We start from the raw sequence: 18,484 nt of genomic DNA on the forward strand, positions 1-18,484 counted from the left end.
ATAGTGCATAATGTCACTTTGTAAATGTGTTGTTTTTTCAACTGTTATGTGTGGCTGCTTACAGCTTCTCTCTGTTGTCCCTCTCTCTCTCCCTCCCCACTGTTTTTCCTCTCCATTTCTCTGTGCTTCATTTCAGTGATTGCATCCCTGCACTGTGAGTGGAGAAGACGTCATCGTGGGGAGGGAAGTTTAAAACGGGGGAGGAAAAAGAGTGAAACCACAGAGATGTATGTATATTTCTAGCCTCTTGTCATACTGCATCAGCAACTACGGCACCAGGTCTACCAGGTAACTTGCATTAAAAAAAAAAAATAAAAAAATGTGAATTTCTCTGTGAGATGAATAAAGTATCTATCTATCTATCTATCTATCTATCTTTTCCCAGAATGAACTCTGAATTTGGTAAAACAGCTTTCTCCTTCTTTGCACCACGGACATGGAATGAGCTGGAAAACACAATTTCACTACAGACACTCACTTTAAACACATTCAAAGGCTTTTTATGGACTGTCATGAAAGAAACATAACCTTTTTGTGGGGTTTGGATTAAGGATCTTGTTGGTTTGGCCTGTATACTTATGCACTTTATTATAGCTCTCTTTTTACTGTCTTTTAATGACATCCTTTTAACTTTTATATTCCTTTGTGAGTTTTATATCTGAAATTGTCTTGTTTCTGTAACTATTTGTACCTCCTGTGCTGCTATCTTGAGCAGGACTCCCTGAAAGAAGAGATCTTAAAGGGACCTATGGCTAAATAAAGGATAAATACGATAAATAAAATAAAACACAGGATAAATAAAATAAAAATAACAGAGGATGAGAGTGGGCAGCAAGCTGGAGGGCTCTCTTTGTATTTCCCTCTCTCAGATTGTTTTTGTTAATTAGATAGTGATGGTGATTTTTCTTTTGGGGACATGCTGGGTCTGTTCAGGCGCTACCCACCTTTTTGATACTTTTTGATATTTATTCTATCTTTTCCTTTGTTCACTTTGTTTTGAAATAATGACATTTTAATTAATAAAAACAAATTACAATTGGTTTAAACTTGTGGCATCCATCGATGCTTAGTCTCCTATTGAGCAGCAACCAGCAGAGCTAAATGCTACTTCCAAATTCAAAGGCTACATCCATTTCATACATACAGTCTCTGCCCAAAAAACATTCAAATACTTTATTCCAAGACTACAATTTTTTTGTTTATGTTAAAGTGATTTTACACAAACATACGCATGGTTTAAATCATGACCACCAATTAACACTGGACCTTTAAAGTTACCAATACAAATGTGCTGAAGGTGGATTGGGGGCGGGGCCTACACAGAGAGTAATCCACTTTCACTTTGCGTCTTTATCGCAGTGAACTTTTTGGGAGACGGTCCCTTGGCCCGGCAGAGGTAGTCTGAGCACAGCCGTCTCAGAGCCACAACACCGCCGCCTGTCAGTCTGACTGTAACGCCGGGCTTAAGCGACGCTTCTCCCGCTTCACTTCACATGCACCTTTGACAGCGCTGCGTGACGCCGTGACTCCGGGACTCCGGGACTCCTCACTCCTCACTCGACGGGTCGCTGCGCAGCCTGCAGCCGCCGGGGGGAGCGGGACACGTCAGGGGTGAAGATGGTGAGAGCAGCCTCCATCTTCACCGCGACACAACCATGAAGAGATAGATGAGCTGTCTGTCAACTGTCTGCACCAACAGGTTGAATCAGCTTTTTCCCTCATTACGTTTTAATTTATACTCTCACACATATCACAATATTACTTTAAAATGTGTCTGCTGCTAGCTTTGTAGACTGCTATCTGCTGTTTTTATTACCGTGTTCTGAGTGTAAATATTTATTGTAACTGTTGAAAAATTCGGTGTTTTTTTAAATTTATTTTAAAATTACACCCTACACAAACACGTGAATGTGTGCTTAAAGTGTTTTTATGTTGCTCTTAGCACTGTTGTCTTCACCGAGTTATTTTTAAGATTATCTATCTATCTATCTATCTATCTATATATCTATCTATCTATCTATCTATCTAATTATCTATCTATCTATCTTTGTTGCACACTACATTGAACATTGATATTAAGCTACAGACAATGCACCTCATACAGAGCAAGAGTGTTCTCTTACTAAAATCAATAGTGTCAAATTACTTGAAGAAAAAAAAACAACTGACACATACATACACTGTGAGTGTGTTGTTGTTTTCTCTCTGCACAGTCAGGGGGAAATTATAGGACACGGTTACATGTTTTTTTTCTGTCTAGTGTTTAATACTCCAGTCAAATGAAGTTCCTTGTGTGGATTCACCTGCTTTGACCCCTGAGTACTGGTTGCACTTCTCTCGGAAAGAGCATACTAGTGAGTTAAATCTGTACACAGGCTTCAAAATGCAAATTAGAGACCTATAACAGGACTCTGGAGTTATTGAATTTCGCAATTCAATAACTTATTTATAACATAGTGGTAGAAGATTGAGGAGCTGAAAAAGGGAAGCTAATGCAGGCCACTGTTTATCATTCATTTTATTCATTCCTGTCATACACACCCCTGCTCGCAATCTCCGATTTCAACGCACAATCGTGCAAAGATGTATCACTCAGGGTTTTAGGAACAAGACACAGTGTCTCGTGGACAGTGAACACATGTTAATAGAGGACATATTAACCCTGACTGTGTTTCCTCCTCTGGGTGGATGGCCCGGCTTGTGTTCTGGTGAGCAGCAGAGGAGCTGACGGTAAATGAGAGGCTGTCACCATGCCCCCAGGGAAGTATGGGATGCAGGAGGAATGGGGGAAGGAGGGTGTCCAGGAGATCATCATGGACTTCCTGCTGCCGAATGGGATCTTCCTCAAATTCCCCGTGTCTCGAAATGACACCATCAAAAACATCAAAAAGGTACGTCGGCTCACATCACGTCCCCTTGTATTTCTTTTAGTCGTCTTGATAAATTTAGATCTCCCACTGAGGCGTGTTCATCCATTATAATAAAACACTGGATTCCTAATGCACCGACTGCAGTGCCGTATCGTGACCTCAGTTGTTATTTACAATATTTATTCAATACCCTTTTAAACAAATTGGTTGATTTAATATTTCCTTAAGACATTAGACTAATTAAAACACTGCACAGTCTGAACAATGCACCGTCTGATTCATCTTGAAATTTTGAGACGAGGAGCTGCAGCTCTCCTCTCCCTCGTACACAGACAGTCCGCTCTGTGCTGAAGCAGATCTGCTGTTCGACGTGAATGTGCCAGTTTCTATGCCAACAGTTCTGCCACTCCAGGCTGTTTGATTTAGCTCTGTTAAGTAATGATACTCCGAGAAGCTGTTAAGATGATTAAGAGATTAAAAGTCTTTCCAGTCTTGAGTGATTCACAAGGAATTTTAGAAAAAGAAAACATTTCGGGGGGTCACTTTGTGCGAAGTAGATTATAATTTTAGCTCATGAAGTCAGTCACAGAAAGCAAAAGGGTGACAAATGTGTTGTTCCTCAACAAAGCTTTCGTTGACGGTTTTTTCTCACTTGTGAAAATGGTAATAGCAACACAGACCCTAGTGTTTTTAACCACCATTTCCTTAATAAAGCGTGCTTTCATATGACCCTTAAGGCGCACACTTCACACTCACAACTGTGGCTAAAACGAATGACTATTTATATTATCGATTAATCTGCCTTGTTTATTCAGAAACCAACATTTTCACATTTAATTGTGTTTTTTTATTTAACCTTTAGCCTCAAAATGTATTTCAACCTCTCTGGTTACAGGCGTCGGCTTCTTGAAACAGTGCGAGTGAAATGACCGCAATAACCACATGTCTGATAATGCAAAGTGCGTTAAAGGGTTAATCGGGTAGAAACCCATTGAGATTGAAATCTCTTTTCCAAGGGTGACCTGACCAAGAGGTCAGCAGCACATGACATGGTAAATATTAGCGAGACAGGTTCCAAACAGTGTTTAAAGTTTGCTTGACATTTAAAGTGCGGGAGTTGAGGTCACAGTAACAAATTACAAACACAGGCACTGTGTGTCTAATATGAGAGAACGAAACGCTCCAAGTGAATTCAGTTCAGTTCAAGCGGATCGCTCTTTCCCCCCCATTTCTGTTCTAACACGTGGAACAGATCGACGGAGAACTTCACCAGAACGAAGAGAATAGTGGCTTTTAGTTCCTTGAAGAAGAGTGTGCAGATGTGCAGTAACTAATCCAAGAAGTGTGTCAAATTTGACACTAAACCCTGCTCAAACGCATAAATGGATGATCAGAATACATATAGCTGTTGCATTATTTAGTAATCACTTAATAACCAGTTAATCATTGCATGCCTTTGCAAGCCTGTGTGCATCACTTGCGTCTCTTTTTTTCAGATGGTTTGGAAAAATGCCCGGAGTGAGGCCCTCTTCAGTGCGCTGGGCGACCCGGACGCGTACGTCTTCACCTGTATCAACCAGACGGCGGAGCGGGAGGAGCTGGAGGAAGAATCGAGGCGTATCAGTGATGTGCAGCCTTTCATGTGTGTGCTGAGACTGGTGGGCAGGCAGGGTGACCGAGTGGAGAAACTCACCAACACACAAATCAGCCTGCTAATTGGCAAAGGTGAGCCCCTAAAGAGTCACGGGGGGGGGTTCTAGTGTGGTGAGCATTTACTGAGAAGAGAAGAAGAAGAAGAGGTGAGTTCTGTCGGAGAGTCCTCTCAGGTCTAGATCCTGTTTCTTTGAATTATTACAGTGAGTGCAAAGAATTGTATTGAGATGACATTTTCAGACTACTTCCTCTCACCTCATTATTCAGTTCTATACTAGGTTCAAGTCGGTGGTGACTGGCAAATCCATCATCATGTTCGGTAGCAGTAATGATGTTGTCGCTGTTGCTAGGACAAATGTTTCAAGAACTTTCCCGAAGCTAACAGCAGTCTGTGCTACCTCGTAGTTTAGTTGCACAACATAGTGACTCTGCACATTCTCGACAGTCTTATTGTTTGGGTTGTTTTTTAACATCCAGGGACGCAGTAAGAGGCACAACAGCACTATTTGTGTGAATGAATGAACAAAACATCTCACTGTAATTGAGGGCTGTGAGTTGGCTGTGTTAAAAACATTTGTATCTTGTCACAGCTTTCTTTGTTTGTTTCTTTCTTTCTGTCTTTCCTTCTTTCTTTCTTTCTTTCCTTCTTTCTTTCTTTCTTTATTTCTTTCTTTCCGTCAGGTCTTCATGAGTTTGAGGCCCAGAAAAACCACGAGGTGAATGAGTTTCGGACCAAGATGCGCACATTTTGCGAAGAGAAGGCTCAGGACCAGCAGATGTTGCCATGGCACCAGTGGATGGAGTACAGCTTCCCATGTGACCTGGAGCCGTGCTGCTCCCCACCACAGTGCAGGAGTTCAAAGTCCAAAAACACCAAGAAGATTTTCGTCAACGTCAAGTTTGAGGCGTGCGATGTGAGTCGATCTGCTGCTGTAATTTTTATGAGTCATATTTGTAAAGGCAAATCACATCAGGTGTTGTGGTATGATGGGGCAGCAGGTGGGAACCACGCAGCAAGCAGTGCACAACAGCTAGGATTGGAAAAACTGTGGTTCCACGTTGTGTCGATAAATTGTGGAGGATGGTGTTAAGTAAATATGATCACCTTTGGAAATCCCCCTCCCACTCCACAGACACCACCTTCAAAACATCACCTGGGAACAAAGTCCACTGAGAGGAGAGAGAAAAGCTGTCTGATTTTCTGTGAAACTGTCTCCTTTCTTGGAATCATGCTGTCTGTTACTTTAACAGGAAAGCTTCATGCTGCAGCAGGATCCTAAGGATCACCCGGCGGCTCTGATCAGGAGCGCCCTGAAGAAGAAGGCCACTGTCTTTCGCTCAGTGCGGCAGGAGCCTGAGGACTACACGTTACAGGTCAACGGGAGCTGGGAGTTCATCTATGGGAAACATCCCTTGTGTCAGTTCAAAGTGAGTGCACATAGTGTCGCCTTTTTATGTTGTATTGTTTCACACAGTATTTTTCCTTGAGTCTCAGTAGATTTTATTGTTGTTTTTTGTGACTGTGTCTGAAAACAAACGTAAATAAATAAATAAAAGAGATTTCTTCTTTTTCTATACTATGATACAATGTAATTGTAAAGGTTTTAATTAGCAGTGGGGCTGTTTCTGTTCAGTGCTGTTTATCTGTGAACGCTGCTCTGTGTGGGTGAAACTGTGACAGCTGAAGTAACTGTCAGATCAAGACCAGGGTTGAGTCCAGGTTTTAGTGGCAGGAGACTCCACTAATGATTGTGAAACTCTGGATCCCAGCAGGAGTGACTCATATCTGTCTCGCAGCCCTTCAGAAAGGAACGGCGTCCATCTACACATAATGAGATTTGGTGTGCATTAACCTACAGCAAATGAGCAGCCCCAAGGACTTAACCAGCGCTATCAGAACACTGGGAAATATCTGTGGGTCAACTGACAGATAAATGTACCAGTAAACAAAAATAATTCTTCTTCTGCCCCCTCCTGTTGTCTGTCTCTGTCCTTTCTTTTTTTCTTTTTTTTTTTACTCCAGTACATTTTCTCATGTTTGAGAAATGGCCAAAACCCACATCTAACCATGGTGCACCACTCCACCATCAGCGCGTATCAGGAGGAACAAGGCAGGATGTGCAACCAGGTATTCAAGAGTCGTTCATTGTCCAGACCTCCTCCACTGCCCCTGAGGAAGGTAAGAGGTCAGCGGACGGTGTCTTTCATTAACAGAGCAGCTGTCTCTCTCTCTCTGTCCTCGTTGTCTTTATGTTGTATATGGAATTACTTTTTATTTGTTAAGAGCTTTCTCTGTTTTGTTTTTTTTACACTTTATTTTGAAAGCCATCCTTCCCTGCCTTCTATCTTCTGATACATTGCCAAACAGGACGTTCTAGCAACAGTTTTGTGCCTCCAGACTTCAGTGAATGCCATCAATGAGATTCTATGAATTAAAAACAGTAAATCATTTTCTGTTTTTCTTTTTTCTTTTTTTACAGCAGAACACAGCTTCTCTGTGGTCCATCAATGAGCCGTTCTGCATACACCTGCTTCAGGCAAGCCGAGTCAATGCAGACGAAGGAATGAAGGTTGGTGTGGTTTTTACGTGGGTTTCTCTCAATTTGCTGCTCAATGAAATGCGGCGTTCATTTGTTTACCAATATCTTCATTTCAGTTGTAGAAACTGTGGCGTTGACATATAAATGATAGGACTGTCACATGGTCTAGACCACACGTTTCCCATAATCATCAAGGCAGTTGGTTAAAACTTCAAAACAGGAAGTGGGGAGGGCCTATCTGTTTTTTTTTATGTCTCATACTGAGGCCTAGATTCTAAGAAAAAAAGACTGTCTTTCCCTTTCTCGCTTTCAATGCACTTCTTTTTTTTTAGCTCGACACATTCCTCTTGTTGTTACTATTGCAGTTAGGTTATGAACTATGTTGAAATAGATTCGTTAGCTCATTTCTCTGGAAATGGTTTGCATTCATTAAAAAAACATGTAAAAAAAAATATACAGCCACAATCCACATTTCCTTATTTATCCTCTTCCTTTTTTTTTTTTTGCTAAATCTATTTTTTTTTTTTTTGCTGTCAACAATTTTCACATAAATGAAAACGAGAGACAAGTCAAGTAGGGAGCTCTGTTAATGTGTGTCTGGGTCGGTGACTTTATAACTAACCGCGTTACTGTTTAGTTGGGTTATTAAGTGTAAGTGCACTTCTGCCTGCTGCACATCATGACTCATGGCAAATTTGTCGTGTCACATAATTATCAGTCAGGCGCTGGTTTGAAAACACACCCTGGGGGAGGATAACCACTCATATACAGTATTTTCGTAAATATACATTGACTTTCTTGATATGACAAAGTGCCGTAGCTTATTGATTGTAGAATACTGACTTTTGAGTCTAATGATTGTTTATGATTTTTGTCACACTCTGCAAAGCATTTAAAGGTGCCGCAAACCTGCTTACATTATGAATGTGTAGATCTTTTGACTCATAGTGACACAGGAAACTGTGAATCATCTTGTGAAGTTTGCACATCTTCCACAAACAATCTCCCTCACAAATGTGCAAAAGTATTCAGCTTCCAAACCACATGTTTGGCCTTAGTCTTATCTCCACTGTGCATCTGTGTGTTTCCCCCTCCAGCTTGTGGTGCAGGCCGGTCTTTTCCATGGCAGCGAGCTGCTCTGTAAGGTCGTGACAAGCTCGGAAGTGACGGTGTGCTCTGAGCCGCTGTGGGATCAAAAGCTGGAGTTTGACATAAACGTGGCCGACCTGCCTCGCATGAGCCGCCTGTGCTTCGCGCTCTATGCAGTCATTGAGAAAACCAAGAAACCCCGCGGCACAAAAAAGAAGCACAAGAGAGCGGTGAGTCGGGGAAGAAATTCTGACAGCTAGTTAATTTACAGTGGAGCAGGTGGGTGTAAGGGCTTTGTGAGTGTGAACTTGTTTGCATGCACAAACAGAGCTGTTTCCTCTCGAGTGTGTAGTGCGTTTAGTCACTGTGTGCTGTGTGGGTGTGTTTGCTGCTGCCTCTGGTTGTGCAAGTGTGTTTAGTGGCAAGGCTGCGGTTAACATCTCATCCGCTTCAGCCCTTTTATCTGTATATCACTCCAAGGAAGGAAGGAACTGGAAAGCCTTTTCAAGGAATTTTAAGATCATCCTCACATCAGAATATTTCACAATACAACTTACTCCTCAGTTACTATGCACAGGAACGAGTGGAAGCCGAAGACACTGCAAAGCAATTTCATGCAACGTTCGCAGCCCATCTTTTATGCTTGTGGTCAGTGCTGGGTAATTCATAGAACAACAAATCTGATAACAATAGATACCACATGAAGATCAACACGTTGTGGCTAATGTGCTGCATTTACCAGACGTTACTTTTCTGATAAGTCGATAACATCTGTCCAGCTGTGAACCTAGCTGCTGAACGGTTCTAAAGATACAAACCACTTTTATTCACATGACATCAACAACAATAAGATGGAACTTCATCACCAGACAGGCAACATGAACATAGAACAATCTTCATGGAGCTATATGTGCTCCATAAAGAGGGGGGTAGAGGCAGTTTTATTTATTGAAGACAAAGGTGGAGTCGAGGTGCTGCACAAAGACATTAGAAACATTAGGGACACAAAAATGAAAGAAATCTATACAAAGTATTAAAATGAATAGAAAATATGGTTCCTAACAAATTGCTAAAACGTGCTTAAAAGAAATTAAAATATTAAGGTATGCAGCAGAGATGTATGCAAAATGTCACAAGCAGACTAAATAAAAGAAATGTAGGAGAAATAGTAAAAACGTAATTATTCATGTAAATTATTATTATTATTGCAAGTAGGGTTTATTTACTGTTTCTTTGTTAACATTCACATACAGGCTTTAACACCATTGAGAGCCAGTTAAACTGTACACGTAATAATAATATTGATCATGTCTGCTTTGTTTGTAATTGTTTAACAGTAAGCTACATTTAGGGAGCATTTTGCAATTTAATTTACAGAAAATGAATGATATGAGCTACTTTGATTGTGATGTGAAGAATTTGCTGCCCTTCTCAAATAAATGCAAATGTATAGTTTGGATAAAATAAGTAGTTTGAAGATGTCATCTGGGAAATTATCATGACCATTTCCAAAAAAAGGGGGGGATTTAATTTAATAATTGATATTATTAATTGGGAAAGTGACAAAAATATAATTAGTTATTGTAAATGTTCTGGTTTAGAGCTATAAAGCCTTGATTATTAGCTTTAAATCCTATTTGATTACTGTTTCATTCATGAAAGAGCAACATCTACACTGTAAAGAGTCACCACTGTACTCTGTAGTACAGTGAAAAACAACTCATTCCCATTTTCTGTGGCTGTGGTTTCAGCAGCTTTTATTTTGATGAGTTGCAGTGTCTGAGCAAACATGGTGCCCAGGTGTGTCTTTTACGGGTATTGGAGGCTGCTTCTGCTTTCTGGGCAACTTCTCTCTTTTGAGCCACTTCTCCTTTGCGTGTAAGAGAAGTCCTGCAGAAAGTGAGCTGGAAGTTGAGCTGTTTTTTGTATGTCTTGTTTATGTGTCTAGCCTATTTCTAGCCACAGAGTTTTTTCAGCGTGCTACGTTCCTTTTTAACACATTGGGTGGTGGTAGTTATTTTTCTTCTTCATTCTCTGAAAAAGTTATTTTTCCTCATTTTGATAAATTCTTTACATGATTATGTATATTTCTAGGAGCTGCTTTACATTTTTTTTTATTTCACACAATATAAAAAGTTTTACGCCTCAGCAGTTTTATGGGAATCAAATACATTTTCAAAATAAAGGATATGTTTTGCATAAGATAGTTAATAGTAAAGTGTTTCAGCCTTTAAAGAGTCTGTGAGTTTTTACTTATAGACAGGAGAAGGGCTTGAAAAGAGCAAAATGGTGTTGAATTTGATCCAGACTAGGTCTAATTTTATACTTTAACTAGTTTGTTAGGGACACATTAAGATAGTTTGGTTGATTATTTGGCCTTTATTGTGTTTGAGTTGATTGACACGGTGAAATAAAAACAGGAAATTGGGTGTAGTAGAAAGAGAGACATAGTAAATGGTTACTCAGGCCTGTAGTCAATCCAAGGACATGCTGCCCATGTGATGTGTGTCCTAACCAATTGGCCACTATCTCGTCTCTCTTTCTTTCTTTTCAGACTCAAAGACACTGACACCATTTCCACGATTTGATAATAGAATAGATGTATTTTATTGATCGAGTGTAGCAGCAGCAGCAAGACACAATATATAGCACACACATAAAAATATACAAATATAGAATGAAATAAAATTGTATGTACATAACGTAAGGATGAGGAGAGTAAAGACTAATAAATAAATATTTAGTAAACTGTGAACTGTAAAGTACATAGATTAAACGGTAGATGACTTTACTAGAGCTGCAACTAACGATTATTTTAATAACCGATTAGTCTGTAATAACATAATGTATAAAATGTTGATCAGTGTTTTTCAAACCTATAAAGAATGATGTTCTCAAATGTCTTGTTTTGTCCAAAAACCAAAAACTTTCTGTTTTAATGATTTATTTGCTATTATATAGCAAATAAATAATTTTTGCTATTTATTTGACTTATTTGCTATAATATAGCAGAAAAATATTCACATTTAAGAAAAATGAAAAATCAGGAAACTTCTTTTAATTCCTTAAAAACACTCAAACCGATGAATCGATTGTCGAAATAGTTGCAGATTCATTTAGTAATCGATTTATAAACATTTAACCGAGTAATTGTTTCAACCCTAGACTTTCCGTGACTATTGTAGAGAGATATGCCATGAGGCAGGAACGACTTCTTCTATCTGTTCGTACGACAGCGGGGCTGCAGCAGCCTGTTGGAGATGAGCTCTGCTGTCTGTCCAGTGTGTGGTGGAGGGGGTGCTCTGCATTGTCTTTTGCAGAGTCCTCCTCTCCACAGTGTCTCTACAACCCTTTACTGGTTGTAGATTACCTGTAATGTGAATCTTTTCCAACCCGCATCGTCTCTCTCTGTCCTTTCAGGATTGTCCCATAGCCTGGGTGAACACCATGGTGTTTGACTATAAGGACCAGCTCAAGACCGGGGAGTTCCTCTTGTCCACATGGCCGTCTGTTCCTGGTACTTTCCAGACTTGTCTCTTCTTCTTCTTCTTCTTCTTCGTCTACTCTCAGCACAGTAGAGTAAGTAGATTAAAGCAGCTCAAATGTAACCTTTTGTACCACAGATGACAAAAGCGAGCTACTGAACCCGATGGGAACGGTCGAGAAAAACCCCAATGTGGACAGTGCTGCAGGGCTTCTCATTTGTTTCCCCAACATCCGACCACATCCTCTTTACTACCCTCCCCTTGACAAGGTACTTATACTAAAAGGCCATAATAGATTCAGTACAAACATAATTGTTTATTTATTGTTTGATTCTGTGAGTTCAAAATTGTTCATCTGTGTCATCAGATAAATTACATCGAGAGGAACGGTGATGCATCTTTTGCCACTAAAGAAGAGGTAGGACCTTCACATATAAAACTAGAAAAAAACAAAACAACAGCTGCTTGCTGTTGACCACATATTCTTGAATTTCTTTACTTGTCATCACGTGTAGAACATGAAACTTAAGGAAATCATGGACAACAAAAACTACACAGAGTTTTTTGAGGACGAAAAGGAACTCTTGTGGAAGCTCCGTGCTGAAGTTCGCGACCATTATCCAGAGAGTCTCTCTAAGCTGCTCCTCATCACCAAGTGGAGTAAGCGAGAAGATGTTGTCCAGGTATGAATGGAGGGGCTACAAGTTTGTATTTGTGTTTACAAAACACAAATACCTAGAAGGTCTAGATTCAAATCCTCACAGTGGACAGAGATTATTATTAGTCTTCTAAATCACTCATTTCACAAGTTCCCTAATAAAAATCTGTCATTTTACACACATTTTACATAAATAAATGAGTAAAATAACAGTGATTATTTTCTCCAGATGGTGAATCTGCTGAGGAACTGGCCAGACCTCCCTGCCATCCATGCATTAGAGCTCTTAGACTACAGTTTTCCTGACCCAGCTGTCCGTTCTTTCACTATCAGATGCCTCAGGAAGCTCAGGTATGTTCACTTTATATACCTTAGATGTTCTGTCTTTGAACTTTACAATAGGGTAATCATTTATTGATCATTTTCTCTCCGCACAGTGATGATGAGCTGCTGCAGTATTTGATCCAGCTGGTCCAGGTCCTGAAGTACGAGTCCTACCTGGACTGTGACCTCACCACCTTCCTGCTGGAGAGGGCTTTGTCCAATAGGAGGATAGGACACTTTCTGTTCTGGCATCTCAAGTGAGCTGCAGTCCAGCAGAAAACCCACGATCGTGTACGTGAGGCCTTTTGTTTGACAAGGGTATTTGTGTGCATTGTAGGTCGGAGATTCACGTGCCATCTGTGACTTTGCGTTTTGGCCTAATTTTGGAGGCCTACTGCAGGGGAAACATCCACCACATAAAGCTCCTAACCAAACAGGTAATCTCACGTGCTGATACAGACCAGGCACCAGGTACAAGAAAGGTGTGAATTTGTTTTGTGCTAAACCTCAAACTCTGCCGCACAGAACGAGGCTCTGAGCAAAATGAAGGCACTGAGCGACTTTGTCAAGTCAGGCTCCCAGAAGATGACAGCGGAGGACCTGAAGCTGTGTATCAGACAGGAGTCGTACATGGAGGCTCTGTCCGACCTTCTGTCACCACTCAACCCCAGCATCATCCTCGCTGAGATCTGGTTAGTACCAGACACATTTTTACCACTGAATTACCACTGAATTACAAAATAATGTACTGTATTTGTGAAACATTAGCAAATCAGTACAGTAAGTTTTATTTTAAATCAAAGGATACACAGTTTTACACTAACGTTCACAGTTGTGAGCAGCATGACTTCAAATGTTTCATTAATGAGCCAAGAAAGAAATTATTACTTGTGAGTTACCTCTACGGAGGTTTTTGCTTTCGCTCTTGTCTTCTCCAGTTTTACTTACAGTTTCGGGCTGACAGTAAACACAGGTCTGTCTACACGCCTGAAACACTTTGAGGATTATCACATGTTCATAAAAAAACCATGTTTTTTTTCTTTACTCTTGCAGCACAGATAAGTGCAGATTTATGGACTCCAAAATGAAGCCACTCTGGTTGATGTACAAGAACCACTGGGCTCAAGGAGAAATGGTGGGCATCATCTTCAAGAATGGAGATGGTGAGATACGAGAACACCTGAATGGCCACACACACACACACACACAGTTACATACAGTAACCACATAATGTTAGAAGGTTGAACAGATATAAAAACATTACAAGCAGTTGTGGAACGGGACGGCCCTTAAATTCAAAAAGAGGCTCATCGATACGTCATACTTATTTTATATTTCACCTTTAGACCTTCGACAAGACATGCTGACCCTCCAGATGATCCAGCTCATGGAGACTTTATGGAAGAAAGAAGGTCTCGATCTCAGGTGCAGTCAGAGCAGTAGTTTCACCGGCTGATGCTCTTTTTGCTCTCGACAACCCTCCACACAGACCTAACGATGTCAGTTTTATCTCACACTGACAGGATGATCCCCTATGGCTGTTTGTCCACTGGGAACAAGATGGGGCTCATCGAGGTAGTGAAGAACTCCGACACCATTGCCAATATCCAGCGCAACAACAGCAACAGTGCTGCTACCGCTGCCTTCAACAAGGATGCCCTGCTCAACTGGCTCAAATCTAAGAATCCTGAGTGAGTACAGTGAGCTGCTTCGACACAAAGATTTCTCATTCTAACTCCGATCGAAATGGTCTGTATTCATATAGCTTTACACTTCAGTTAAAGCTATACAGTTTACGGTCCACACATAGGCTGTTTAAAGAGTTTTATCCATCTATTTACTTTTTAATTGTTTATTATGATCGGGGTCACAGGACGAGCATATGTGTCCCAATGTGTATTTTGTTGTAAATACAGATGTTACACTAATTCTGGTCATGTTTTGTGAGCACTTCATCATCCACAGAACCATATTAATGTTAAAAAAAATCCTTAAAATGTGTTTGGAACTATATTATATTTTGTTAGTGTTTACATTGCTGATAAATGCTAAATTGGGGGACAGATATATTTTAGTTAAGTATTACAGGTACCCACGCTCCCGGGATACCTTTATGTAACTGGGTTTAGTTGCAAAAACATGCATATGTTAATACTCAGTTTAAGAGTGATATGCTGTCAATACAGTTTAAACAAGCAGGTACAAGTGTTGCATGGGCGACTACAGCTTTAGCAACATTAAATAAGAGTAGATTTTTTATTTGGTGCCAGACAGTCTGAAGGTCCCATCCACTCAAAATGATTCCTGAAGAAGGAGAGCTGTTCAATTTAATGAATAAGCCTTTTGTATGTCACGTTGGCACAACAGGCCCAGCTGACTGCACGAGAGTACATAAAGATAATTAGCCTGAAACGCTTCAGCTCCCAAAAAGGAGCGGAGAAAATTAGTCAAAGCTTAACACCGCGAACCCTGTGCATGTCTAGACTGTGAAAGGACACAGCAGTCAAACATTAATTGGCCACAGGAACTCCTCTGTGAATGATTAATAAAACAGTAAGGAAAACCTGCCTCGTGACTGAGTGACGTGTGTGTAGTAATGCCAGCTACTCTTGTCTCACTGCCCCTTTTTTTTTTGTCCCCAGGGACACACTTGATCAAGCAATAGAAGAGTTCACGCTGTCCTGTGCTGGCTACTGTGTAGCTACTTATGTCTTGGGCATCGGAGATCGTCACAATGACAATATCATGATCAGGGAAACTGGACAGGTGAGGTTTTACAGCACATGTGACACATGAGGCTGAATAGATTTATAACCCACATTTCACCAGGTAGTGTGCGTCAGAACACATAACACATCTGCCAATGTCAATAGTGTAGGAATTGTAATTGATGTGATGTGACACTGATGGGTTTGTCAGTGTTTGCAATGGACTCTCTAACTCACCAACAACTTAGACATGAATTACAGTGATTATTTTGTCACATTTTTTTAAACTTACCAAACAGTCATTTTAACCTTTGTCCCTCAGCTGTTCCACATTGACTTTGGGCATTTCCTGGGTAACTTCAAGCGGAAACTTGGGATCAACAGAGAGCGTGTGCCTTTTATCCTGACTTATGACTTTGTTCATGTGATCCAGCAAGGAAGGACAAACAACAGCGAGAAGTTTGAGAGGTATCGTATATGTTTGTGTATTAGTTTGTTCACTTATCTGGAATTTTGTTTTATTGCTGATGACTTACTCTTGCATCCATGTCATGCCATCAGGTTCAGGGAATACTGTGAGCGAGCTTACAAGATCCTGTGTCGGAATGGGACGTTGTTTGTGAACCTCTTTGCTATGATGAAGGCAGCGGGACTGCCCGAGCTCACCTCCTTCAAAGACATCCAGTATCTAAAGGTTTGTGACAATATGACAATATGACAGCAGTGATGCTGCTGCTCATGAAACATTGTTGACAATGATTTGGTTCTTGTCTCCAAAAGGATTCTTTAGCTTTGGGCAAATCCGAGGAAGAGGCACTGAAGAATTTCAAAGTAAAGTTTAATGAAGCACTGCGAGAGAGCTGGAAAACCAAGGTCAACTGGATGATGCACTCCTTGGCCAAAGATAATAGACCGTGAAGAACACTGAACACTTGAGGACAGCTGGAAAATCATGGAATATTTACCCGTGGAGATGAAAGGGAGTAAAGCAGAATCAAATGTCCAACTTCATTGATGGCACTTAAAGATATTCAATGTTTGTTTACATCTGTCTGGCCGGTCTGTTATAAATAACAACTAAGTGGAGGCATCTAAAGACTGAAATAATCGCGGAGCATCACTTGAACACACAGTGAGGTCAAACTCATCATACTCAACTTTCTCCCTTCGAACAATTGAATTGCCTTTGCCTCAGGGCCACATTAAGACAGACTACGGTATGTTTTTCATTTGTTGAAACCGCTACTTGAAAACCACCTGCTCATCCAAGCGTGTCATGAATCACTGAAATAGAAGCAGAGACTGTGAATGTTCATCTCACTGACTGGTTTACTGTGCAGGGAGGAAACAGCAAATGATGATGATGATGAGGATGACGTCTGTCAGTCAGAGAACAATAACAGGGTGGCCGATTTTACCTCGACTCTTTCATACGCTGCGAAGCCTCTGTCATTTCCTCTCATTTCAGCTGCCTCTCTGCGGGTGTCTTATTTTCTATTTTATTGTATTTTATTTAATTTGGTATATTTGAAATACTTGTACAAAGTCATGAAAGATATTTTAAAGATGTTCTCTTTTACTGCTGTATCACTTACTGATTTGTGATGTTGCCTTGAAGTACAGTATGTTGCCTTTTGAGTAGCAGTGGATAGAGATGAGATGAAAACAAATGCTTAGATTGGGACCTTTATTTGGTAAACACGTGTGTGTGTACACGACTGTGATGCCCAGCAGACCCTCACTGAACAGCGACGACGTTTTAAAGGAACAGTTTGATATTGTTGTCTGAAAACGTCACCATACTTGTGTTTTCATCACAAAGGAAACAGGGCCAAACCATCAGTAGCAACTGGAATCGTAGGCGACATTTAAAGCTTTCATGAAATGTCTTCAAGGAATCGTCAAGTCCAGTTTGTGAATCACTCTATTGTCTCCTGTCTCCAGCCTATTTAGCAGACAGATATGAGAGTGGCATTTTAGACTTGTTCCAATAATATCTAACTATTCCATTAATGATGTAGTTGCAAACAAGACAAAGAAATGATCTCGGGCTCTGTGCAAAGACGTTTTCTTTTTTGTTTTGGTAACGAACAGACAAATCCTGCTCAGTACAACATGAAAAAGGTGTTACTGTTAACATGGGCCCCATGAAAGTGAAAATGTCACCTATGTTATGTGATCTCAAATGACGCGGTATGTGTGTGTGTATGTATGTACTTGTTACCTTTTTAGAACCTTTTCTGGCATAAACACTGACCTTGTCAGGACCAGTAGTTCTCATAATCCCAAAATGTGGTCCTAATGAAGTAGAATTTAATTCCTGAGGAACTTGTTAAGTTTAGGACTAAGATTTGAAATGTGGTTAAGGTTAGTATTGGGCATTAACTGGTTATGGTTAAGGTATGGTTGTTTAAGCTGTCCAAATGAATGACTTAAGAAGCTGTGCAAACCTACGTGTGTGTGTGCTCCCGAAATATTCTCATATTTAAGCTATCTGTAGTTTCCATTGTGTTTTTCAACATATGTGCCAGCAGGTGGCATGAAAGTGAGTTCATGCTCACAGTGTCAAACACACTGATCCAATGCTGTGCAAAATAATGTTTTTCTTTCTGTTTAAGTGAGCCTGTGTGCTGGATGAGTCAATGTTATGTTGTGTTGCTCCGTTTGCTTTACACGCTGTATATCCTGCTGCAAGTCCTTCATGGACCAGTTGAATGTAAGATAAAGTGCTTTTCATATGCTTTTTTGTGTAAAAATTCAAGTAACCCTGACTGTTTGTATGGATCTCTATACAATAATGTATTTTACAGAAGAACAAGGACAAGTGAAGATTAAACACATTAAAGAACAGGAATATCCACTGTGGAATACTGTAGAGTTTAAATATGGGTCATCTATGCAGACTTAGTTACACACATCTGCTTTAAGCCTGGAGGAGTGGATCTACTCAATTAATAGACGACGTTTGCAAATTGTAAATGATACTGCTGTTGCCTTTTAATTGTTTTGATTGATTGTAATAATAATAGCTCAGGCCTGGTTTAAATGTGTGCAGCTAAAACAGAACAATTGTCTTTTGCATATTCCTGTTTTCCTCTTTGCTTCTCATGCTGTTAGGAGGAAAACACGCACTCAATAAATCGTTTGCAACAGCTCA

The 18,484-nt window shown here is 40.4% G+C and overlaps 1 protein-coding gene across 3 annotated transcripts; it reads left to right on the top strand.

The window, feature by feature from the left end:
* Positions 1–1,316: 1,316 nt before the first annotated feature.
* Positions 1,317–18,484, top strand: pik3cd (phosphatidylinositol-4,5-bisphosphate 3-kinase, catalytic subunit delta). 3 transcript variants are annotated; one of them, XM_058644084.1, is made up of 23 exons: positions 1,317–1,699; positions 2,717–2,891; positions 4,367–4,595; positions 5,205–5,437; positions 5,775–5,951; positions 6,547–6,702; positions 7,007–7,093; positions 8,161–8,382; positions 11,573–11,669; positions 11,776–11,906; positions 12,005–12,055; positions 12,153–12,320; positions 12,525–12,646; positions 12,733–12,876; positions 12,957–13,056; positions 13,145–13,311; positions 13,673–13,782; positions 13,966–14,044; positions 14,143–14,310; positions 15,262–15,385; positions 15,650–15,795; positions 15,889–16,021; positions 16,108–18,484. In XM_058644084.1, the coding sequence occupies exons 2-23, from the start codon at positions 2,751–2,753 to the stop codon at positions 16,243–16,245; spliced, it is 3,123 nt and encodes a 1,040-aa protein (XP_058500067.1). In that variant the 5' UTR covers positions 1,317–1,699; positions 2,717–2,750; the 3' UTR covers positions 16,246–18,484. The 3 variants fall into 3 exon arrangements, with proteins under 3 accessions (XP_058500067.1, XP_058500065.1, XP_058500066.1); XM_058644082.1 differs by having other exon boundaries at positions 1,318–1,699; positions 7,004–7,093; XM_058644083.1 differs by having other exon boundaries at positions 1,318–1,620; positions 7,004–7,093.

The sequence above is a fragment of the Solea solea genome, chromosome 11, assembly GCF_958295425.1.
Source record: "Solea solea chromosome 11, fSolSol10.1, whole genome shotgun sequence".
In the NCBI taxonomy this organism is placed as follows: domain Eukaryota; kingdom Metazoa; phylum Chordata; class Actinopteri; order Pleuronectiformes; family Soleidae; genus Solea; species Solea solea.